At 44.0% G+C, this 22,184-nt stretch overlaps 1 protein-coding gene across 1 annotated transcript in view; it reads right to left on the reverse strand.

The window, feature by feature from the left end:
- Window positions 1-22,184, reverse strand: part of WNK3 (WNK lysine deficient protein kinase 3) — a 255,126-nt gene that overhangs the window by 171,505 nt on the left and 61,437 nt on the right. The window contains exon 3 of the mRNA XM_082264431.1: window positions 5,289-5,461. Within this exon, the coding sequence (XP_082120557.1) occupies window positions 5,289-5,461 (173 nt within the window). The remainder of the gene's footprint in view (window positions 1-5,288; window positions 5,462-22,184) is intronic.

Here is a 22,184-nt window from a genome sequence, read left to right on the forward strand (position 1 = left end):
GGGGCTGAACAGCAGCTCCATGTCTGAATGAACACAGAGCTGCAGCTTGGCTCCGGTGCCCCCATAGCGAGCTGCTTGCTGTGGGGGCACTCAACTGGAGGAAGGGGCTAGGATCAGCGAAGAGGGACCGTGGAAGAGGAGGATCCGGGCTGCTCTGTGCAAAACTAACTGCACAGAGCAAGTAGAACATGTTTTTTATAATAAAAAAAAAAAAAAAAACACGAGACTTTACAATTACTTTAGGAAAAGTTAAGTCCCAGCAAAAACTTGTTTTGAAAAGTTAAAAATGGACACACAGAATTAGAACATAAAGATACTAGTTTGAACGGGTGGCTGAGGCAGTAAATACAGGCAGGTCAGCCGCGGTTTTATTGGCCCCTGACTGCCCACCTAAACTGTGCAGCGGCAGCTGAGAAAGGAAGAGGAGGGGGGGGGGGATAGAAAATACTGATGTTGCCAAAATTGTTTTGTATTGTGGTGTGGCAAAAAATATGCAGCATGTAGCACTTTTAAGGCAGTACTGCCACCAAATGCAACCAATGCAAGTGAAAGGTAATAAAATAGTCATCTGAAGGAAATTTTGTGTATACAATATAATGCAAATGCTAGTAAACTTGTGTCTAGATCGCGATCAATCAGGCTAAACTCTGCTTCAAGCAATGAAATAACAAATATGGCGTGTTTAAACTTTAAGCGTGTTTAAACTCAGGTTTTACTGACAACCTGAAAAATTACAGAACTATTAAAAGTTAAGACAGCGGATATTTAAACACATTATGGAAACAATTGCAATATCCATATCCAGTAATTTGCCTGGTTTACACCTAAAAAGTCAACACAGCACGATAAATTATCAGACATATGATATGATATTTACTGACAATTGTAAAAATCAATTTTTACAAACTGTCTGTAAATTTACTGACGGTTGGCAACCCTGAGTTAGACTCTTACAGGAAGCTCAATAAAGTACCTGGAGCGTTTAACAGCGTTCTGGTAATTCATTGAGAACATCGAGCCAACAGCCGCAAAGGCCGTTGGGACTTGAAGTTTTTCCATTCATAGAACCCTGTGAACAAATTTCGTGGACAGAGCCCGATTTTTTTTTAGATTGTGAGAAGATCCCACACTCGCTGTCAAAATGGGACTTGGGGAGTGCGGGGGCCGGTGCATTTGTAAAATTATTCACCCTGTATATGGGTGTAACAAGTAACCTATTACAAAAGGTGAACTTATCCTTTAAATAAACAATGTCAATGTACAAATTAATGTACTTAATCATCATTTTTATATAATTTTACATTTACTTTTTGCCCAGTTTTCTCATGGTCCCATGTCAGGTGGGCCGGACCACAGAAAACAACATGTAATTTACTGTCAGTCTAGATGAGGCCTGTGTCACTTAGGCTTCTTTCACACGGTCCGCCTCCGCAGGCGGATCCGTGTTGCTCAGCGGGGATCGATCCGCGATCCCCGCTGAGCCGGGCGGATGACAGCTCCGTCTCCGCTTGCAGAGCGGAGAGGGAGGTGTCTCAGCACCCGCTGCCCTCTATGGGGGATCGGAGGAGAGCGGACCGCTTGTCCGCTCTCATCAGATCCGCTCCGCTCCGATTACTGAACGGATGGAAAAATAGGGTTTCCATCCGTCCAGATTTCAGCACAGGATCGGATTGCGGATGGCAGCGGGTGTCAGCGGAGGTGACCTCCGCTGACACCCGCTGCCCCATAGAGCTGCATGGAGGATCCGATCAGATCCGCCTAAAAAACTGATAGGCGGATCTGATCGGACCACCCGTGTGAAAGAGCCCATAGGGTGGATTGCTGGGGAGGAAGGAGGAAGTAGCCAGCTTCCCCTAAACAAAGAATGGAGCATGGGCAGATCGAGTGGCAACGCAGAAGACTGTGGATTGGACTCTATAGTGTTGCCACTCTGATCAAGGAAGCCCTATGCACTGGCAGGATCACCAAGTATGTACTACCCTATTCTCTGTATTTTAAAGAAAGCTTCAACACACAGTCGCAAAAAATAAAAAATCGAATGAAATATAGATTTTAGATTTACTGACACTAAGCCTTGAGAATGAAAGATAGAAGCTGACTGGTTGCCAAGCACAGCTGCTCCAGATTTTGGCTGCTCCAGTTTTGAAAAAAAACCTTTTTGAACCAACTGGGCCCCTTGACAGCATGGTACATTTTATTCAATAGGTAAAATAATATATTGGCCATCAGCTACTGTTTCTAGTGACAACTGCCAATAGCATGGGTAACATGTGCAAGGGTCTTGTTGCTCGGGGTGATTTATCAACATGTTGCAAAATTACTACCAAAAAAGTCAGTGTCATTCCTTATCCCCACAGAAAAGGAAATTCAATGTGTTCAATCCATTAAATAAAGTATTGCACATGTCTTAAAGAAGAATTTGAAAAGTGTGGGAGGCATTGAAACCAAATGTGAAGCAAAGTCCATTGAGTAGAGTAAAATGACCTTGGTTAGGCAGCTCTGGAATGCAAAGGAGCATCCAACGTGCCTCGGGTGGAAACAAGAGCATCATGAAGGTTTAAGAGTCCTACAGTATTCATTTCATCATTGGAGTTCCAAGTCTTCTATGAAGAAATAACTACCCTTGGACTCCTTAGCCCTTTGGTGTGATGTTCTAGTTTTCCCTATACCTTCTAGTAAAAGAAAGACATGGCCACATGGTCATATGGAAGACAAACCGGTTCCTTATTGTCGGTTATTGTCTATGAGGGACCGGTCTGTTTATAGATACCCTAAGAGCCGATTCCCATTAGAATTCCATTGACCGCTACAGGACCCGTTGTAATAGGAGCGACACAAGTCGCTCAGACTTAGAAAAAGGGTCCTGTACTATTTCGGGGCGACCTCGGAGCGACTTGCATAGACTTCCATTATGTGAAGTCCCTGCAAGTCGCTCCGAAGTCGTGGTGCAATGTAATGCACAAGTCGCCCCCGAAGTAGTAAGGAGTCGTGTCACGCTAATGTGAACTGGCTCTAAAGGGCCCTACACACTTGACGAAAATCGGACGAAATATCCTCCGATTTTTCTCTGTCTTCTCAGCGTTCATTACCGTTTTTAGTCGACAGTGAATAAATGTTCACGAAATTTCTCGTCCGATTTTTCTTTTTTTTGGGACATTTGTTCCTAGACTTCCGGGTTGTCAGCAACTTCAGATCATGTGCGGTCTTTCTTATCCGATTTATCACGGACGTACTGCATACACATTAAACGAAAATCGGTCATCTGGGGACGGACGAAAACATTTTGGCATTTGTCCCTCCGTTTTTTTCCGTTGAAAATGTCGGCATGGGCTGCTGAAAGTTGTGTACACACTAGGCGAAAAATCGGACGATTTCACATCGAGCGGGAATTTTCAGCAGATTTTCTACTAGTGTGTACCCCACTTAACATATAGTTTATTTGTGGTTATCCAGCTATTAGTTCAACTCAGGTAGGAGAACTTCAATTTAGCCACACACACACACACACACATGTAGTTTTTAAGCAACTACAATGGTATTCAACCAATCAAGGTAATTTAAGCAGTTTATTTTTTTCCATTGAGCTAGGACTTCTGTATTTTTTTTCGGCCTTAGGCTCCATTCACACTTGTGCAACTTGTTATGCAACTTTGGACATCAAATTTGCATGACTAGTCGTTCCCCATGTTTTCCACTGATAACCATTCATATACGTGCGACTTAAAGTTGCAGCAATTTCAAAGTCATTCATGCACTACTTTCACGCAACTTGAGGGCCATAGACTTCAATGCTAACCCTCAGAATTTTCATGAGTCGTACCTGAATGTTATACAATGCAACTTGTGTGCTACAGCTTGGCCATTTTCTCCCCACACAATTTCCACTTTGTGTGCAACAGTTGTCCATTATCACTGGTCAAAGCCAAAGTCGTATCCAACTTTTACCCATCCAAAGTTGTACCAAAATTGCACTCCACAAAGTCGGAATCGTACAAGTGTGAAAGGAGCCCAACGATGTGCGTAACTATAACAGTAAAGCTGGCCATATACCAATAGGTTTCCGAAAAAATTCTCATACGAAAATTCTTAATACAAAGCAATGACTTGAACAATATCGTTCAAAATAAATTCCTTTGCTTTCAACTTTTCATTTTGGAATGCTACTGCTCCTTTGAATTTCATACTATAGTCAATGAGGCACGTCGGTTTAACCCAAATAACAATTAGAAAATCAATCGAATGTTTTTAGAACTAAAAATTTACAAAGAAACTGAACTAGTGGATGGCCAGCTTACCAGTTATGACTCTCATAGTTTCCATCAACACTGTTGGTGCTAGGTCACCTTAACCACTGGAAGGTTTTGTCTCCTTCATGACCAGGGCATTTTTGTGCTATTCAGCACTGCGCTACTTCAACTAGCAATTGCGCAGTCATGCAACACTGTACGCAGATGAAATTTATATAATTTTTTTCACACAAACAGAGCTCTCTTTTGGTCATATTTGATCACCACTGGGTTTTTATTACTAGTATATAAACGAAAAAAAAAAAGAAAAATCCTGGAACAAAATTGATGTTGTAAAACATATCCAATAAAAAAATAAAATTTCTTCATCAATTTAGGCCAAAGCGTCTTCTGCTAAACATCTTTGGTAGGGGAAAAAAATCCTAATAAGTGCAGATTAATCGATTTGTGTGAAAGTTATAGGTTTAACAACAAACTATGGTATATATACTGGAATTTTGCAGCTATAGGCACTATACTGGTAATGGCGGTGATCAGTGATTTATAGTGGGACTGGGACAGTGTGGCGGTCAATTTGGCACTAACAGACACTGGCTGAAATGGACACTGACATTGACGGAAGAAGGCCGGCAATGTACATGTATGTTGCCATGCCTGTAACTGCTGCCTGCTCGCAGTGCATTTAATGTAAGCGTGATGGCAAGTGGTTAATGCATTTAAAATCTTTTGTAATCGATTCCTGTTTAATATTTAGTCATTTTATTTGCTGCATGTTTTATTTCCTAATTAATCCTACAGGTATCCATGTTAGAAAGAAAAATACATATATGTGATGTAAGCAGTAAATACACAGTACATAAGGCAAGCGTTTCATCTTCCTTCATCAAAGACGTCTCATCCCTCTCCTTGTAGATATTGGTGGATGAAAAGTTGAAAAGGATAGCTATCATCCACATCAAGGTGAAATTCCACAAAGTCAGCAGTGTGCAATGGGGCAATAGAAAAACAATGTAATGTTGAAATGTAGGGAAGGATAGTTACGTTTTTAAAGTGCCAGACGTCATCAGTTCCGTCACCAAGACTATGCATTTCTTTCCCTTCAATGTGGACTCCCAGGAATCATAGAATCGCACAATGTTGGGATGTTGAAGCCCCTTTAACATCTCTGCCTCTTCTTTAAATCGTTGCTGCTCTGCTTTGGTTAGTTTTCTGTCCTGGAAAATAAAAATGAAAACAGAACTGTTATTAAAATAATTCATTTCATTTAGAAGCACACACTTCAGCAACATCACATATTTTTAGTAAGAGAAAAAAAATAAAAAAATGACCATCGTCTTGCCATGAACAAACAGAATTAACTGAACATTCCATCATGTAACCCAAATGTTGGGCAACCTTTTAAACACTCGTTGTCTATAGCGCCCAGGAGAATGGTGGGGTGTTTGACATCAGAGACTGCAGGGAGTCCTGGGTTTCAGCCACACAGACCCTGTCCAGTAGACTTCAACAGTGATCAGTAATGTACAACACTAGGAGGCAAAAAACGAAATATTGATTTCTGAATTTTATTCAGCTCTCAGTTCCTTTGCACATTTATCCATTTTTAAGACTCCACGTTAAGGGCTGCTTGACACCAGATGCAGTCCAGTGCATTTTTATTCTGCATCAAAAAGGATTGACAGTGATTACATGGATTCCAATGACCCTAGTTCACACCAGTGCAGTCAACAAAAAATAAAAACATGTTGCATTTTTCCTTTATGGAATGCAGCAAAACACACCAGAACACACATACTCAATTGTCCTCAATAGGGGTGAAGAGAAAAAAAAAAAAGGGGGGGAGGGGTAAAAACACATTGGAATGCATCAAAAAGGGGCATGCAGAAACAAACCAGAACGCAGAAATTGTGGCGTTAACCGGCCCTTCATTTCAATCAGAGAAAGAGGTGCCACTGGTCTTTTCCAGGCATTTTGGGAAGTGAAAGAGCAGCAGCACATATGCACACAATTGTTTTTGGTGGAAGGCCAATACAGCGTTCATCAGCATTTGTGGCAGATACGTCACGCAGTAATCTACTGCCCCCTGGGATAGCTGTGACATACAATCACTGAAGGCAGCAGGGCCTGACCCGGAAGTGCTGCAGTCTCCGCTCTAATTCATCCCAAAGGTGTTTATCAGGTTGAGGTCAGGACTCTGTGCAGGCCAATCGTGTTCCTCCACTCCCAAACTCGCTCATCCATGTCTTTATGGACCTTGCTTTGTGCGCTGGTCCAAATCATTTGGTGGAGGGGGGATTATGTTGCTTGATTGCTTTTCAGCGGTTGGGCTTGGCCCCTTAGTTCCAGTGAAGGGAACTCTTAAGGCGTAAGCAGACCAAGACATTTTGGACAATTTCATGCTCCGCACTTTGTAGGAACAATTTGGGGCAGCCTTCCCAGGAGGTGTGAAGTTGTTTTAGCTGCAAAGGGTGGGTCAATTCAATATTGAACCCTAAGGACTAATGCCCCGTACACACGCGTCGATAGTTGGCCGTGAATTTTCGGCCAACATCCGATCGGCCGATTGTCGGCTTGTTAGTATGATGCTTTCGACAACCGACTCCTCGGCCGAAAAAAATCTGGTGTGCAGGCTATAAAATTTTTGTTGGCTGTCACCGCAACGGCCGATTTTCCATCAGTCAGTACAGATTTCGGCAGACAAAAATCTGATGAGCAAGACTGGGCATGCTCAGAGAAGAAAAAACAAAACACACGGAAAGTAAACCAGCACATGACATCACTTCTGAAGTAGATTTTTGTTGGCCGAGAAAATTCGTATGCAGTCTAGAGCACATTTCAACAACACTGGAAAAAAGTCGGCCGATCGGTCGGCAGATAATCGTTGCGTGTGTACGAGGCTTAAGACTGGGATGCCATTAAGGTTCATGTGCGTGTAAAGGCAGGCGTCCCAATACTTTTGGTGTGTGTGTGTGTGTGTGTGTGTGTGTGTGTGTGTGTGTGTGTGTGTGACTCAAAAATGAATGGAATACTTTTTATTCGGAGTATAGCATCAAATCAATTAAAATCCTGGGATATTGATCTGGTCAGTTAAGTAGCAGAGGGGGTAGCTCATAAGTTTCAGTTGCTTTGGTGGTAATGAAATTAACAAGTGCACTAGATGGGCAACAATGAGACAAACTCCAAAACAATAAAGGTTTTACAGGTGGGAGGTCACTGGCTTTTTTTTTCCCCTACTCATCTTTTCATCTTTTCTGACTGTTTTTCACTAGTTTTGCATTTGGCTAGGGTCAGTGTCACTACTGGTTGCTTGAGGTGATACTTGGACCCTATAGAGGCTGCACAGGCAGTCCAACTCCTCCAGGATGGTACATCAATATGTGCCATTGCCAGGTTTGCTGTGTCTCCCAGCACAGTCTCAAGAGCATGGAGGAGATTCCAGGAGACCGGCAGTTACTCTAGGAGAGCTGGACGGGGTCGTAGAAGGTCCTTAACCCATCAGCATGCCTGGTATCTGCTCCTTTGTGCAAGGTGGAACAGGATGAGCACTGCCAGAGCCCTACAAAATGACCTCCAGCAGGCCACTGGTCTGAATGTCTCTGACTAAACAATCAGAAAGACTTAATGAGGGTGGCTTGAGGGCCTGACCTCCTCTAGTGTGCCCTGTGCTCACTGCCCATCACCATGGAGCTCGATTGGCGTTTGCCATTTAACACCAGAATTGGCAGGTGCGCGAATGGTGCCCTGTGCATTTCACAGATGAGAGCAGGTTCACCCTGAGCACATGTGACAGACATGAAAGGATCTGGAGACGCCGTGGAGAATATGAGGCTGCCTGCAACATTCAGCATGACCAGTTTGGTGGTGGGTCAGTGATGGTCTGGGGAGGCATATCTATGGAGGAGAACACAGACCTCTCTACAGGCTAGACAATGGCACCCTGACTGCCATTAGGTTTTGAGATTAAATCCTTGGACCCAATGTCAGACCCTAAGCTGGTGCAGTGGGTCCTGGGTTCCCCCTGGTGCACGGCAATGCCCAGCCTCATGTGGCGAGAGTATACCGCCAGTTCCTGGAGGATGAAGGAATTGATACCTTTGAATGGCCCCCACGCTCGCCTGACCTAAATCCAATAGAACATCTCTGGGACATTATGTTTCTGTCCATCCGATGCCGCCAGGTTGCACCTCAGTCTGTTCAGGAGCTCAGTGATATCCTGGTCCAGATCGGGGAGGAAATACCCCAGGACACCATCTGTCATCTCATTAGGAGTATGCCCTGAGGTGGTCAGACATGCATACAAGCAAGTGGGGCAGAACAAACTACTGGGTACCATTTTGAGTTACTGTAAATAAATTTCAGCAAAATGGACTAGCCTGCTACACCATTTTCACTTGATTTCCGGGGTGTCTTTGAATTCAGCCCTCTGTAGGTTGGTCATTTTTATTTCAATCCTGGCATCCTTTCGTTCTTAACGCATTACCCAGTCCGTATCAGTGTAGATATCCAGCATGATATTTTTCCACATTGAGATCTGTTGTGTTTTCAAAGTATTCCTTTAATTTTTTTGAGCAGTGTAAAAACTTTAGGACACATTCAACAAATGGTGCAGCAACTCTGGCTAGCGGAAGGAAAATGAATTCAATTAGTAAACTATAATATTGCTAATGGCCCATAAACCAGCTCCTTATTATTGTGCTAATGAAGGAAGGTGACTGGTTTTAGAGCGACATTTGAGTCTCATACAAACAAACCCCTAGGCAGGCAATAAAAACGAATTCTGCTATTTGCACCCATCTGAGCTCCCCTCAACCAGGGAACATTATCATAAAATCTTTCTCATCTACTGAATGTGGAAGCGAGGAATGGCTATAAAACAGAAGCCCAGCTAATGAATAACCTTTATTACTACTAGAGTCAGACACATATTTTAGCCTGTATGTATGAGCTGAACATACTTATAAAGCTATCATTTATTAATGCATGCCTTTAGGGAGCTCACATTTAGATGCTTTATTGAGTACTGCGGAGTAGCATTATTTTTGTGGAAATTTAATTAAAGATAGGTAGTCCAGATAAATATCTGATGGAAGTACTGCCGGAATATTAGGGGGGGTCACCTAAAATTAAACTGAGGGATTAACAAGGAGAAAAAGTCTGGTATGCAAATTTGGACAGTTTTTTTCCAAAGCCCTGGAATTGTTTCAACAACCTGCAAGGAAAAAAACATTAAAGTAGAATTCCACACAAATGGCTGAATATACATTTGTAAGGCTCAGATACCACCATGCTGGTGTGACAGAGCATGTGTTCCTTATGCATCCCATATATTTCAATAGGCTGCCCTATGTGGGAGAAATGTGGAAAAGACCCTCTTCCAAATACGCATGGCACGTTTGGCGCACACATTAGCAGATCTATGGATGTGCCATTAACAATTACTATGCTAAAATACAGTGCATTTCTGTGGGTGACAGGGAAGTAGGCAATTTTGAGTGCGTTTCTGACATGGGTGGACCTAGCCTAATGGTGGCCATACACTATATGAAAAATCGGCCTGACATTCCGTCAGTTAATGGGTACAAATTGATAATCGGTTATGATGTTTTTGAGACGAAAAAAATGAAGGAAAAGTTTGGAAATTTTCTGCCAAACGAACGATGAATTGAAAAGTTGTGTTTCTCGTCCAAACTGTTTTCACTAGGTCTATGTGAAAAAACGGACAATCATTTATGTCCATTGAACGATTTATCGGTCATTACATGATGGCACTATCGTTTGCTCTTAGGGCCAAGTGTTCATTTTTCGAAAATGAATTTTAACGATTTTTTCGTATAGTGTATGGCCAGCATTACAAATATATTTTATGGTTTCACCTGCTAAAAGATTTGTAAGGTTATAAGCCGCCATTCTTATGACACACATAGCTTTACTAGAATGGTACTTCCTAGGACAATATTTCAGCTCCCTGTACAGAGGTACCAGGCGTCAGGTAGAGAGGCTCATCAGCTGAATCAGGGCGATTAATGACCTAATCAGGAACGGTCGCTTCTCTGACTGTGCAGGGTGGGAAATCTGTGCAAATCACAAGACCAACTAAACAGAATTATAAATCCTTTTGTATATAAAACAGTTCCTCTGCAAAGGTAGATTTCTATCACAAGTTGCTCACCAAAGCATATAGTTTGGATATGGTCTAGACTAGATTTACACCTCTGCGCTATGGTAACACAATATATGTGTCACAGTGTGTTGTAAAGCAAGCCACAGATGATGTAATTTTCATTCCTGCAACTACAGGCTGCTGGAAAGAAAATCACTTGATTCCCCCATCAATACAATCCCTCTCACAGTGCTATTGTGTTCTGCTGGAGGCAAGATACGCTGGACCTTCAGAGCGCACGTGCCGCTGGTGTCAGCGGCTGCATGCAGGGTGAATATCTCCTAAACCGTGCCGGAGATATTCATTTTACCTACAGGTAAGCCTTATTATAGGCTTACCTGTAGGTGAAAATTAAAAAGCTGAGTATACTATCACTTTAACAGTAGTCAACCAGGCAACAGGAGCTCAACCAAAACAACTGGAGCTCACCTGGAAAAAGAAAACTAAAAATAAATACATCCTTTTAAGAGGATCGGGTCCTCTATACAGCAGCCTACAAAACCTAGCGGCCAAAAGAAGCAACCCATCCACTTTATAAAACCTTGTGAAAGTGTGCACCGAAGACCAGGTAGCCACCTTGTAACCCTGCGTCACTGACGCCTGATGGCGGAAGGCCCAGGAGGCACCAAGTGCCTGAGTAGAGTGCGCGTTGACAGGGTCAGGGTAGTCACAGAGGAAGTGAACAACCCTTTTCAAGGCCCATTCGTAAGCACAAAAAAGGAGTCTGACTTCCTAAGAGACGCCTTAGCTTCCAGGTATACGCTAACTGCCCGAACCACATCCAAGGCATGCAAGGCAATTTCCTTCTCATTTTTTGGCCTGGGACACAGGGAAGGTAACACAATGTCTTCATTCAAATGAAAATCAGAGACAACCTTTGGAAGGACGACGGACAGGGGCCAAGAACCACCTTATCTCTGTGAATCACCAGTAAGGTGAACGACAGGATAACACCGCCAGTTGGGACACCCTGCAAGCAGAGGTGATAGCCACCATAAAAGCCACCTTCTGAGACAGCGTAAGTAAGGGAATCTCCCGAAGATTCTCGAAGGGAGGCTTCTGGAGGACGAGGACAAAAAAAACAAAATTAAGTCCCAAGGCGGCAACGGAGACTGCACTGGAGGAATCAAATGTAAGAAGGTACACACCAGGGAGTGTGTGGCCAAAGGTCGCTGTAAGACGACTGCCAAAGCCGACACCTGGCCCTTGATGGGACTCCAGGCCAATTTCTGTATAAGCCCTCACTGAAGGAAAGAAAATCAGAGCCACCAATTGGAATCACCAACTCAGATAAACCTCTATCCATCAGCACCTGGCATTCAACATCCAAGCCGTCAAAGCAAGCGACTGTCAAGCAGGATGGAAGATCGGTCCTGGGGACAGCATATCTCCCTGAGAGGAAGCTTACAAGGAACGTTGGCGACCAGCCACACCAGATCGGCGTTCCAAGACCAGCGAGCCCAGTACACAGCCACTAAGGGGACGTAGATCCCTTCTCCCTCGATCCTGCGTCTTGGCAGAAGCTTGAGAGGAGGGAAGGCGTACATCAGATGATACTGACCCCACGGGGCCACAAGCGAGTCCGTGGCATTCGCCAGAGGATCCTGTGACCAAGTCACAAACCTCTGCACCTTTCTGTTGACACGAGACGCCAACAGATCCACCTCAGAGATGCCCCTCCAAGGACACAACTGATGAAACACCTCCAGATGAAGGGACCACTCTCCTTGGTCCAACGCCTGCTGATTGAGGTAATCCGCCTGCCAGTTTTCCACCCCGGGAATGTGTACAGCGGAGAGGGCTAGAACGAACCGTTCTGCCCATCTTAGAATGCCGGTTACCTCCAAAGCCGTCAGGACACTTCTTGTGCCCCCCTGGTGATTGAGATAAGCTACGGACGAGGCATTGTGTGATTGAATTTGCATTTGTATTTATACGTCTGTGATAACGCCCTGGAGGAGGGTGAAACGCGTCAACGCAATTTCCGGTTCTACGATTGCCGCTACGTCATTTCTGGTAGCGGTGGAACGCACACCGGGACCAAGCGCAGCCCCGAGCGAGCACTGCAAGCCGGAAGACAGATTCAACATACAAAGCCTGCTTTTATCAACTAAATGTGAGTGTAATATGTTTCTTTAGTGAATAAAGGTTCTTCAACAATATTACAGTATTGTGAGCTTTTCCTTCCCCATATGGTTCCATTATCCTGCTTATCCTGCTGAATTACATGCTGGGAGAATTACTTTCCTTATCATCCTTAAAGGATACTTACCTGGTTCCTTACTGGACACATGCCTGTTTGACCCTTACGCAGTAGTGTCTAGGGTTCATATCTGTCTGGTAAGTGGAACATCTAAAGGGGGTGGATCTTCACCACATCACATCTGATTGCTGGCATGGTTTTGCACAGTTCTTTCAGCACTTAAGCACTTTTGGACTTTTTTTCACTGGCTACTTGCTGAAGCACTTTTTGTCACTTTGTATGGACTTTTATGTGGAATTATCAATATTTATTTTACTATTGCCACTCATTTAATGTTGTATTTATGTGTTTGATATAGTCTATTTGCACATATCATTTGCACTTGAATTTTTTGTATGCACTTTAAGGGGAATGTAATATTACTCCTATTATTGGTGAATATTTACAACCTTCTTGCGCTGTACACTAGCACTGTCACTTTAAAAAAATTGTTTAGAATTTTTGAACAGCAGCACTTAGAGTTTGTTTCTTTTTAGTTTTTATTTGTATTTTGCCATAGCGCAGCATTCCTTTTTGATTACACATTTTTTCTACACGTGTCCTACACCTGTAGTAGGCAGTATAAACCAAAAGTTTTGAAGATCAGGAGCTGTGTCCGTCAATGAACGAAAAAGAAAAGAGGATTTTTAGCAAACAAAATGTGTGTTCCTAGGTTCTACCTTTAGGGCCCTTTCACACGGGCAAATCATCCTATTTTTTTGCGGATGATTTACGGACATAATGTATGTCAATGGCATTGCGGATGTCAGCGGATGACCATCCGCTGACTTACGATTTTCTTCCTTTCAGTTCGGTTCCGTTTTTTTGGAACGGAACAGAACCCTATTTTTCCTCCGTTAAAAAAACGGAAAGGAAGCAAAATCGGATGTCAGCGGTGTCATCCGCTGACATCCGCAATGCCCATAGACTTACATTATGTCCGTATATCATCCGCAAACGGATGGGATGATATGCGGACATACAGAGCGGACGACACAAGTGCAATCCGCTCCGTGAAAAAAAAAAAGGACCGGAGCAGAGCCAAAAAACTGAACGGCCGTGTGAAAGAGGCCTTAACCTACTCTATTGTAGCAAGTGATTTTAAAGGGAATGTGCAGTCTCCTCATTAGTTTTGTAAACAAGAAGAGTTATTATTCTACAGTATTTATATAGTGCTAAAAGTTTGCGCAGCGCTTTACAAAATGGAGACGGACAGTTCATTTACAACACAACTCAATATAAGAAATCAGAGAGCCCTGATAGTTAGAGCTTACAATCTAAAAGGAATGGGCAAGAGATACAAAAGGTGAAAACTCAGAGGCAGGATAGGCCTCTCTGATAGGAGATGGGTTTTCAGGGATTGCCTTAAAGGTGAATAGAGTAAAAAATAGTTGCGAGAGATTGAGATTAGGAGTTCCATTAGATGGGAGAAGCCCTAGAGGAAAGAATGGGAAGAGGTGAAAAGGGAGCTAGAGAGCAGATGTTGAGAGGAACAAAGAGAACAGTTTGGTTGTTATTTCGAGACAAGGTTGGTGATGTAACTGGCGGCAGAGCTGTGGGTGGCTTTGTAGATTGTGGTTAGTATTCTGAACTGTTTTTGTTGGGAAAGCAGAGGCCAGTGGAAGGATTGGCAGAGAGGGGTAGCAGACACTGAGCGGTTAGTAAGGTGGAGGAGTCTGGCAGCAGCATTCATGATAGACTGAAAGCGGGATATCCTATATAAAAGTTGGCCAACAAGGGGGAGTTACAATAGTCGAGGCAAAAGATAACCAGGGAGTGTATTACAAGCTTGATTAAGTCGTTTGGTGTTGTATTATCCTTTTTAAGCCAACTCAAAGTGGATGCAAACCCTTACATATACCCAGTGAAATGACTAGCCTCAGGTGATGCACAGAGCTGAAACACATCCTCCTACATAAGTTGTATCTATCTGCAGCCTTCTCTTCTCTACGTGCCCATTCACAATACCGCGACTTGTCAGGCGACTGGTCAGCCTGACAAGTCGCGGTCCATGCAGTGCTACGGGAACCGTTCTAATAGGAGCGACTCAAGTCGCTCCGACTTAGAAAATAGTTCCTGTACTACTTCGGGGCGACATCGGAGCAACTTGCATTGACATTCATTATATGAAGTCCGTGCAAGTCGCGCCAAATTTGCGGTGCACACGACTTCACAGGTCGCCCCCGAAGTCGTGCCGCAGTAGTGTGAACCGGTGTAACGTTAGAAAACCATACCTCGTTAGAATTCCATAACCACGTCACTTCCTGTCAGAAACAGCTGAGCAGCGTAGCAGTGCGCATGCTCACAGCCCCGGATACATCATTGAACAGCTGAGAAGCTGACAAGTGCGCATGCTCGTAGGGTATGCAATTATCACAGTAGTGTGTGTAATGTTATACTTGCGGCGGTTACATTAAAACAGCTCGGCTGCAACATGAGTCATCTTCGTTCCTATACCTCTCACTTACCAGATGTCGGCTACTAAATGTAAAAGCGGCGGCGGGTGTAGGAAATGTAAATGACGGAGATGTCGGCTCCGTGATCCGCTTTTATAGTTATTAGCCGAGATCAGGGAAGTGACAGGGATAGGAGCGGAGATGACTCATGTTGCAGAGGAGCTGTTTTAATGTAACCGCGGAAAGTAGAACGTTACACACACTACCGTGATAAATCCATACCCTCCAAGCATGAGCACTAGTAAGCTCCTCAGCTGTTCAATGACGTAGGTGGTGACGTAGGTGCACCGGAAGTGACGAGGGTATGTTTTTTTCACGGAAGAGGGAAGAGACAACCCCCTTCATACAGCACACAGTTACCCATTTTTCTCTTGGTGTCAGGAAAACTTGTTAGAAGTGATCATTACCGATAGAGAAACGAAGCAGCAGACAGAAATGTCACTTCTTGCTGCTCTGGATAGGGACAAGTACTCACTGAAGAGTGATAGGATTTGTTCATATTTTTTGTATGAGGTTTACAACCACTGTAAGCTTTAAAGATGCAAGCTTTTGTGATAGTGTGAGGCCCTGCAACAGTGTGGGATTAGGAAAGGACACAGGATTCTCAAAGTTACAGTTTGAGAGAGTGGGTTATGAGCACAGAAAGCTGTGTCAAGCTTTCTCCTAGTTTTGTAATCCTGGCCTGGGGCCTGGAGTTTTAAGGTTCCAAAGTGTCCTGGCTGGGATGGAACCTTCAATCCTGTGTCGTTATAAGGCAGGACTGATGAGACTTCAGGGCAGTTTCTGGGATTTGGAGATATAGTCATTATGTGAACATAGTGGTGCTGTGTGAAGATAGCTTTTGGCACTTTTCCACTGCAAGTACCGGCTCGGCTTTACTTGGCCCTGCTTGGCCCGGTTTGCTTTTCCACTGCTGGTACCGCATGGTACGGTCTTGGAACGGTTCGGTACGGTATGGTTTGCTTTTCCACTAAAGTAGTACTAAAGTAAAGTGGGTGGGATAACAACGGGGTGGGTGGGATTCTCTGACCAATCAGTGGCTAGTAGTGACTGCATGCAAAGGATTGTGGGATATGGTACCTGTTGGAACCACAATCGAGTAGGTACTGTTTTTGAGAGCCGTACCGTTCGGTTCCATGCAGTGGAAAAGCGCCGCCTTACCGTACCGAACCGTTCCTACACTATACCATGCGGTACCAGCAGTGGAAAAGCACAAAAGCGAGCCGAACCGTTCAGCTCCATGCAGTGGAAAAGCACCAATTGTGTTCCAGCCAGGAGGGGTGACCAATTCGGGAGGCGAAACCCTATGTTTGTGGAGACTGGGCAAAAAAAAAGGGTAAAGGGGTAGGCACCATCTGTGCGTAGTATTAGAATATCAGTATTTATTGCACAAGGTTAAAAACACAAGAAAAAGAGATAGTCACACATCATTATATCGGTCTTGTGATCTCTGCCATCCTGCAGGCTCCATCAGCAGCCCAGATGGCTGGAAGGAGGTGTAAAGAGCCTGGGACAACGTGCAGATCCAAGAAGTCAATGCTAACTAGCGTGGACCTCAAGGGCAGAAGAGACGTCAACAGAAGAGGTGGGAGTGGGGAAGGAGCCTACAGCTCCTTCTACTGGCCTGGGAGACTGGAAAAGCTGAGGTGACTAATGAGTCCAGAGAGGCTGGAGGAAGTCTGAAGACCTGAGAGGTCTTAAACTGTATCATTACCATAGCTAGTTGGCTACTTTTACCCGTTGTCTGGAAGACAAATATTAATAGCAGAGGTGCTGCTGAAGTGTAGCCAGATGGGCTAACATTTTTACAGAATGTATGGTCACTGTAGAAGAACCCTTGCATGGGAAACCAGTTCGCGAATTTTGTTTTCCTTTTGAATATAAGTGGGCTGCTGTGCCCTTAAATACAATTTGGACTGACACAATCTCACCAAAAAAGCGCCCACCATATCTGAGTCATCACTCATATCACACTTTCAGGATACCTTGGATTCCTTAGCTTTGTATAAAGCATTAAAGAGAGATCTAAGGCATTCTAAAAGTTTACATTACAGTTGCGTGAGAGTGGGAAATGTCACTTCCCTCAAGTATAGGACATTCCGGGTGCATACGCACCGCGTGTTGTCCAACCAGTTCTGCAATCCTTGGAGGCACAGATGACCTACGCTCAACTCTTATGATACTGGAAGTGTAACAACTACAGTGAGTATAGCCCCAAATATTGACCACCTCCCACATAGTACTCACGGTTTCGTCCAAGGGCCTGAGGTACATTTGAACTCTCTGTATCAAATCATATTTTTGAAGGTAGTAGTATTTCTAAGTAGATCTAGGGCAATAATATGGTCAGAAAGGGGCATCAAAACTTTACATTTTTTTCCCTGTAAGTATTTTGTGTTGTGGGCTCTCCCAACCCCAATTATTGGCGTCCCAAAACAAATGAATAGTAACATGCATTTCTAAAGGACAGAGCTAAAGCTCGCTACAAATTACACAATTTTCTTGTTCAATTTCCTTTAGATTTACCTTCAACTATGTAGTGCAAGTGTTTAGGTTTGATCTCATAGAATATGGTTTAGGTCAAAAATGTGTCAATTTTTTTTAAAGCAGAAGGATGACCACAGTAAAGTAATAATGCTCCTTTATAAAAGAAGGCCTTTATTGTTACTGATAATAAAGCTTCCTAACATAGTCACACATGGAAAATGTAGGCACAGGAATTATATAAAACAGCTTGGGGGTAAAGTAACAAGAATAGTCCAACACTGACAACAAGGACGTTGCAAGGTCACTTCAGCGTGGATTACAATTAACCTTTGTGATCAATGCTCTTTGTTTTGCATTCTATGGCACTGTTGTTCGGCGAGGGTATTTCACCATGACTTCCTTCTCTGCAATTTATCTGGTTATTATTCAAAATTGTTCCAAAATAAATTGTAGGCAATCTGCAGTAAAAAGATTTCATGAAATATGAAAAACAATGGCAATAGACTTGTCCATATTACAAAAAAAGGTAAACCACACTGTTGACAGGCATGCTAGCACACTTCATACAATGAATTTCCATGCAATTGGCTTTAAGTAATTTAAAGCCAAATTCCAGCACAGTAAAAAAAAAAAAAAACTGGTAGATGAACTGCCATTTATAAAAGGTGCTGAAGAAAACATGTCATCCAGCTGTCATCAGACAAAGCAGATTACAGGCAAAATGCACAGAGTGGCTCTGTGGCTTAGGATCGCAGTGATGGACAATCACAGTGATCACAAAGGTATACATTGCCAGTGTTTACATTTCGAAGACCAGTTTCATTCAGAAAGTGCAGCACAATTCACACGAATGCGCAGTGGAGAGCCGGCTGTGAGCCAGTAGAAGTACCGTTGACTTCCCGCAGTCAAGATAGCGGCGCTGGGGACCTGAAGACTGGCAGAGAATCAACCTGGCTGATGACAGCATTGGAACGTTGGATCCCTAAACTGGTGGGTTCCCATTTATTAAAATTCCTTAGCTACAGTATTTGTAGCTGCTGCCTTTTATTTTTTTTTCTCCAAACTGCTGGAATTCCTTTTCAAGGCTCTGATGGAGCCCTGGTGTCTCCTTAACACCACCTCTCCGCAGCCTAATGTGGGCTTTAATGCCTGGGAGTTGGTGTGGCTTCTGTATTATGGGACCGCTGTGACTGTCTCTCAAGTCACGTGATTGGGAGCCAGCAAAGCACCTTGACCAAGAGTGGTCGGTGACAGCTTGGTAAGTGTGCGCACTCTGCACACAACCTCCTGCCACTCTTATTGCCTATGTGTGATGGCTAGGCATTAAAGCCCACCTTTCTTGCTGCTGCATAAATGCCTTATGCAGGATGTGAAGGAGAACCTGTCACCTGCACTATGCTATAGCAATAAAGATATGTGGGGGGGGGAGTCCTTTCCATATGCGCTTTCAACAATGCGCACAACTTTAAAGGAGTTATAAAAATAACAAACATGCCTATACTCACCTGCTTATCACTTTGCACAGAGTAGCCCTGATCCTCTTCTTCTGCGGAGCCCTGCCAGCAATCCACGCCCCTCTTCATCGGGTACCCAAATGGAAAGCCTCTTTCCCTGGGAGCACCCTGAGTGCTCGCTCCCGTGTCCCACTGCTGTGTCTATTGACACATATAGCGGTACCCCCCCCAGTGTCACTGGATTTGATTGACAGCAGTGGGAGTCAATGGCTGCTGCGGCTATCAATCTGTTCAATGAGGAGAGAGACAGCGGCTGGAACCACTGCGCTTGTGCACATTGCTGGATCAAATCGGGCTCAAGTGGGGAAAAAGGGGGTAGGGTCTGGAGGAGCTGCAGCACAAAGTTTTTCACCTTAATGAACTAGGGTGAAAAACCTTAAGACTTTACAGCTACTTGAACCACTTTACCACCGGAGGATTTTGCTGTCTTACGTCCAGGCCACTTTTTGCAATTTGGCACTGTGCAAATTTAACTGACAATTGCGCGGTCGTGCGACGCTGTACCCAAACAAAATTTACGTCCTTTTTTTTCCACAAACAGAGCTTTCTTTTGATGGTATTTGATCACCTGTGCCATTTTTACTTTTAGCGCTATAAACAAAAAAAGAGCGTAAATTTTGAAAAAACAACAATATTTTTCAAGTTTTTTTTATATGAAATTTCCCCCCCCCCCCCCCCCAAAATGTAAAAATCTAAATTTTTTTAAATTTTTGGGCAATTTGTTTTCTGCTACATATTTTTGGTTAAAAAAAATAGCAATAAGCGTATTTTGATTGGTTTGCGCAAAAGTTATTGCGTTTACTAACCAAGGGAAAGATTTGTCATTTTTGGTGGGGTTTTTTTTTTTTTTTTTTTTTAACGAGTAATGGCGGCGATCTGCGATTTTTTTGTGGGACTGCGACATTGCGGCGGACAGATCGGACCCTTGACTGACATTTTTGACACTTTTGGGGGTACCAGTGACATTACTACAGTAATCAGTGCTATAAATATGCACTGTTACTGTAAAAATGACACTGGCAGGGAAGGGGTTAATTTTATTGGAGAGGGAGGGGTTAATGTATGCCTGGTGCTTACTGACGTGTGGGGGGAGGTGACTGAGTGACACAGGGACAGATTGCATGCTCAGCTATGCTGAACCCTGCAATCTGTCACTGCCTGTCACTTAGGAGATCCGCCCGCTTAGTTCACACAAGCGGGCGGATCTCCACACTCGATTCCCTGACGATCGGGGAATAGCAGCGGTGGTGATCACTGCCCCTCCTCCCCTGGCCTGCCTCCCGCTGCGCCGCCCACAAGGGGAGGAGTCCAGCGGCGTAGGTCTACGTCGCTGGACGATAACAAGCCACATTGCTGCAGTAGCAGCAATGTGAGCAGACGTAAAGTGGTTAAGGCTTGAAATATTTGGTATCTATTTTCTCACCATATCCTCATCTTTTTTATTTTACAAAAAAATGTTGTAATTCCTAGCATTTATGTTCACTATAATTAACTGCTTCAGGAATGGCTTTGAAGCTGCAGGTTGAAGGACAGGTGGGCACAGATAGGTCATAAAAACAACAACCCTCCTCCCCAACAATTACCCAATTTGTCAAGCAAACCAACTAGTTATGCAGAGAGTAATGTAAAAGTAGCCAACTAGCTATGGTAATGATACAGTTTAAAAAAAGAACGTATGGTAACCCAGAAGGCAAAGGAATGTACAAAGCTGATCATACCCTTCAGTTCTAGGTCAGAGTCTTCACATACATTCCACAACTAGCTAATCACCAGCTGTAATACTATCCTTTACAGCAATTAAAGGGAAAGTTCATCTAACACCAGGTACTGAAATCTCTTCAATAATTTATGCAGTAGATACCGATACATACTACAAACCTTTTGCTCCATGTAATTTGCCTTATCAAAGAAAATTTTTAGCCAAAGTAGCAGCTTGGGAGGCCCTCACAGAACAGCATGTGCGTCTATTTTGTCTCAGGAAAGGTGGCCTTCATCTAAAAGAAGTGTCAGGAAACTCCACCGCGCTACTTTCTCTGTCACACAGTTCATGGAAAAGAAAACCATTAACCTGTATACAGAGGCTGAATTCAAAGACACCCCAAAAATCTAAGTGAAAAAAATGATGCAGCCGGCTAGTCCATTTTACTGAATTGTCATTGCAGCAACTCAAAATGGTACTCAGTAGTTTGTTTGGCCCCCACGTGCTTGTATGCAGGCCTGACAACATTGGGGCATACTCCTAATGAGACGATGGATGGTGTTCTGGGATATTTCCTCCCAAAAGGTGCAACCTGGCAGCATCGGATTAACCGAAACAATGTCCAAGAGATTTTCTATTGGATTTAGGTCAGGAGAGCGTGGGGGCCATTCAATGGCATCAATTTCTTCACCCTCCAGGAACTGGCTGCATTACTCTCGCCACATGAGGCAAGGGCATTTTCATGCACCAGGAGGAATCCAGGACCCACTGCACCAGCGTAGGGTCTGACAATGGGTCCAAGGAATTCTTTCCGACACCTAATGGCAGTCGGGGTGCCATTGTCTAGCCTGTAGAGGTCTGTGCGTCCCTTCATGGCTATGCCTCCCCAGACCATCACTGACCCACCACCAAACTGGTCATGCTGAACGATGTTACAGGCAGCATAACATTCTCCATGGCTTCTCCAGACCTTTTCATCTCTGTCACACGTGCTCAGGGTGAACCTGCTCTCATCTGAGAAAAGCACAGGGTGCCAGTGGCGGACCTGCCAATTCTGTTCAATGGCAAATGCTAATTGACCTCCACAGTGCTGGGCAGTGAGCACAGGGCCCACGAGAGGATGTTGGATCCTCAGGCCACCCTCATGAAGACCGTTTCTGATTGTTTGGTCAGAGACATTCACACCAGTGGCCTGCTGGAGGTCATTTTGTAGGGCTCTGGCAGTGCTCATCCTGTTCCTCCTTGCACAAAGGAGCAGATAGCGGTGCCCGTTCATGGGTTAAGGACCTTCTACAACCCCTTCAAGCTCTCCTAGAGTAACTGCCTGTCTCCTGGAATCTCCTCCATGCTCTTGAGACCTTCTGGCAATGGCTCGTATT

Source organism: Pelophylax lessonae (assembly GCF_965119305.1).
Source record: "Pelophylax lessonae genome assembly, chromosome: 7".
NCBI classification, from domain to species: domain Eukaryota; kingdom Metazoa; phylum Chordata; class Amphibia; order Anura; family Ranidae; genus Pelophylax; species Pelophylax lessonae.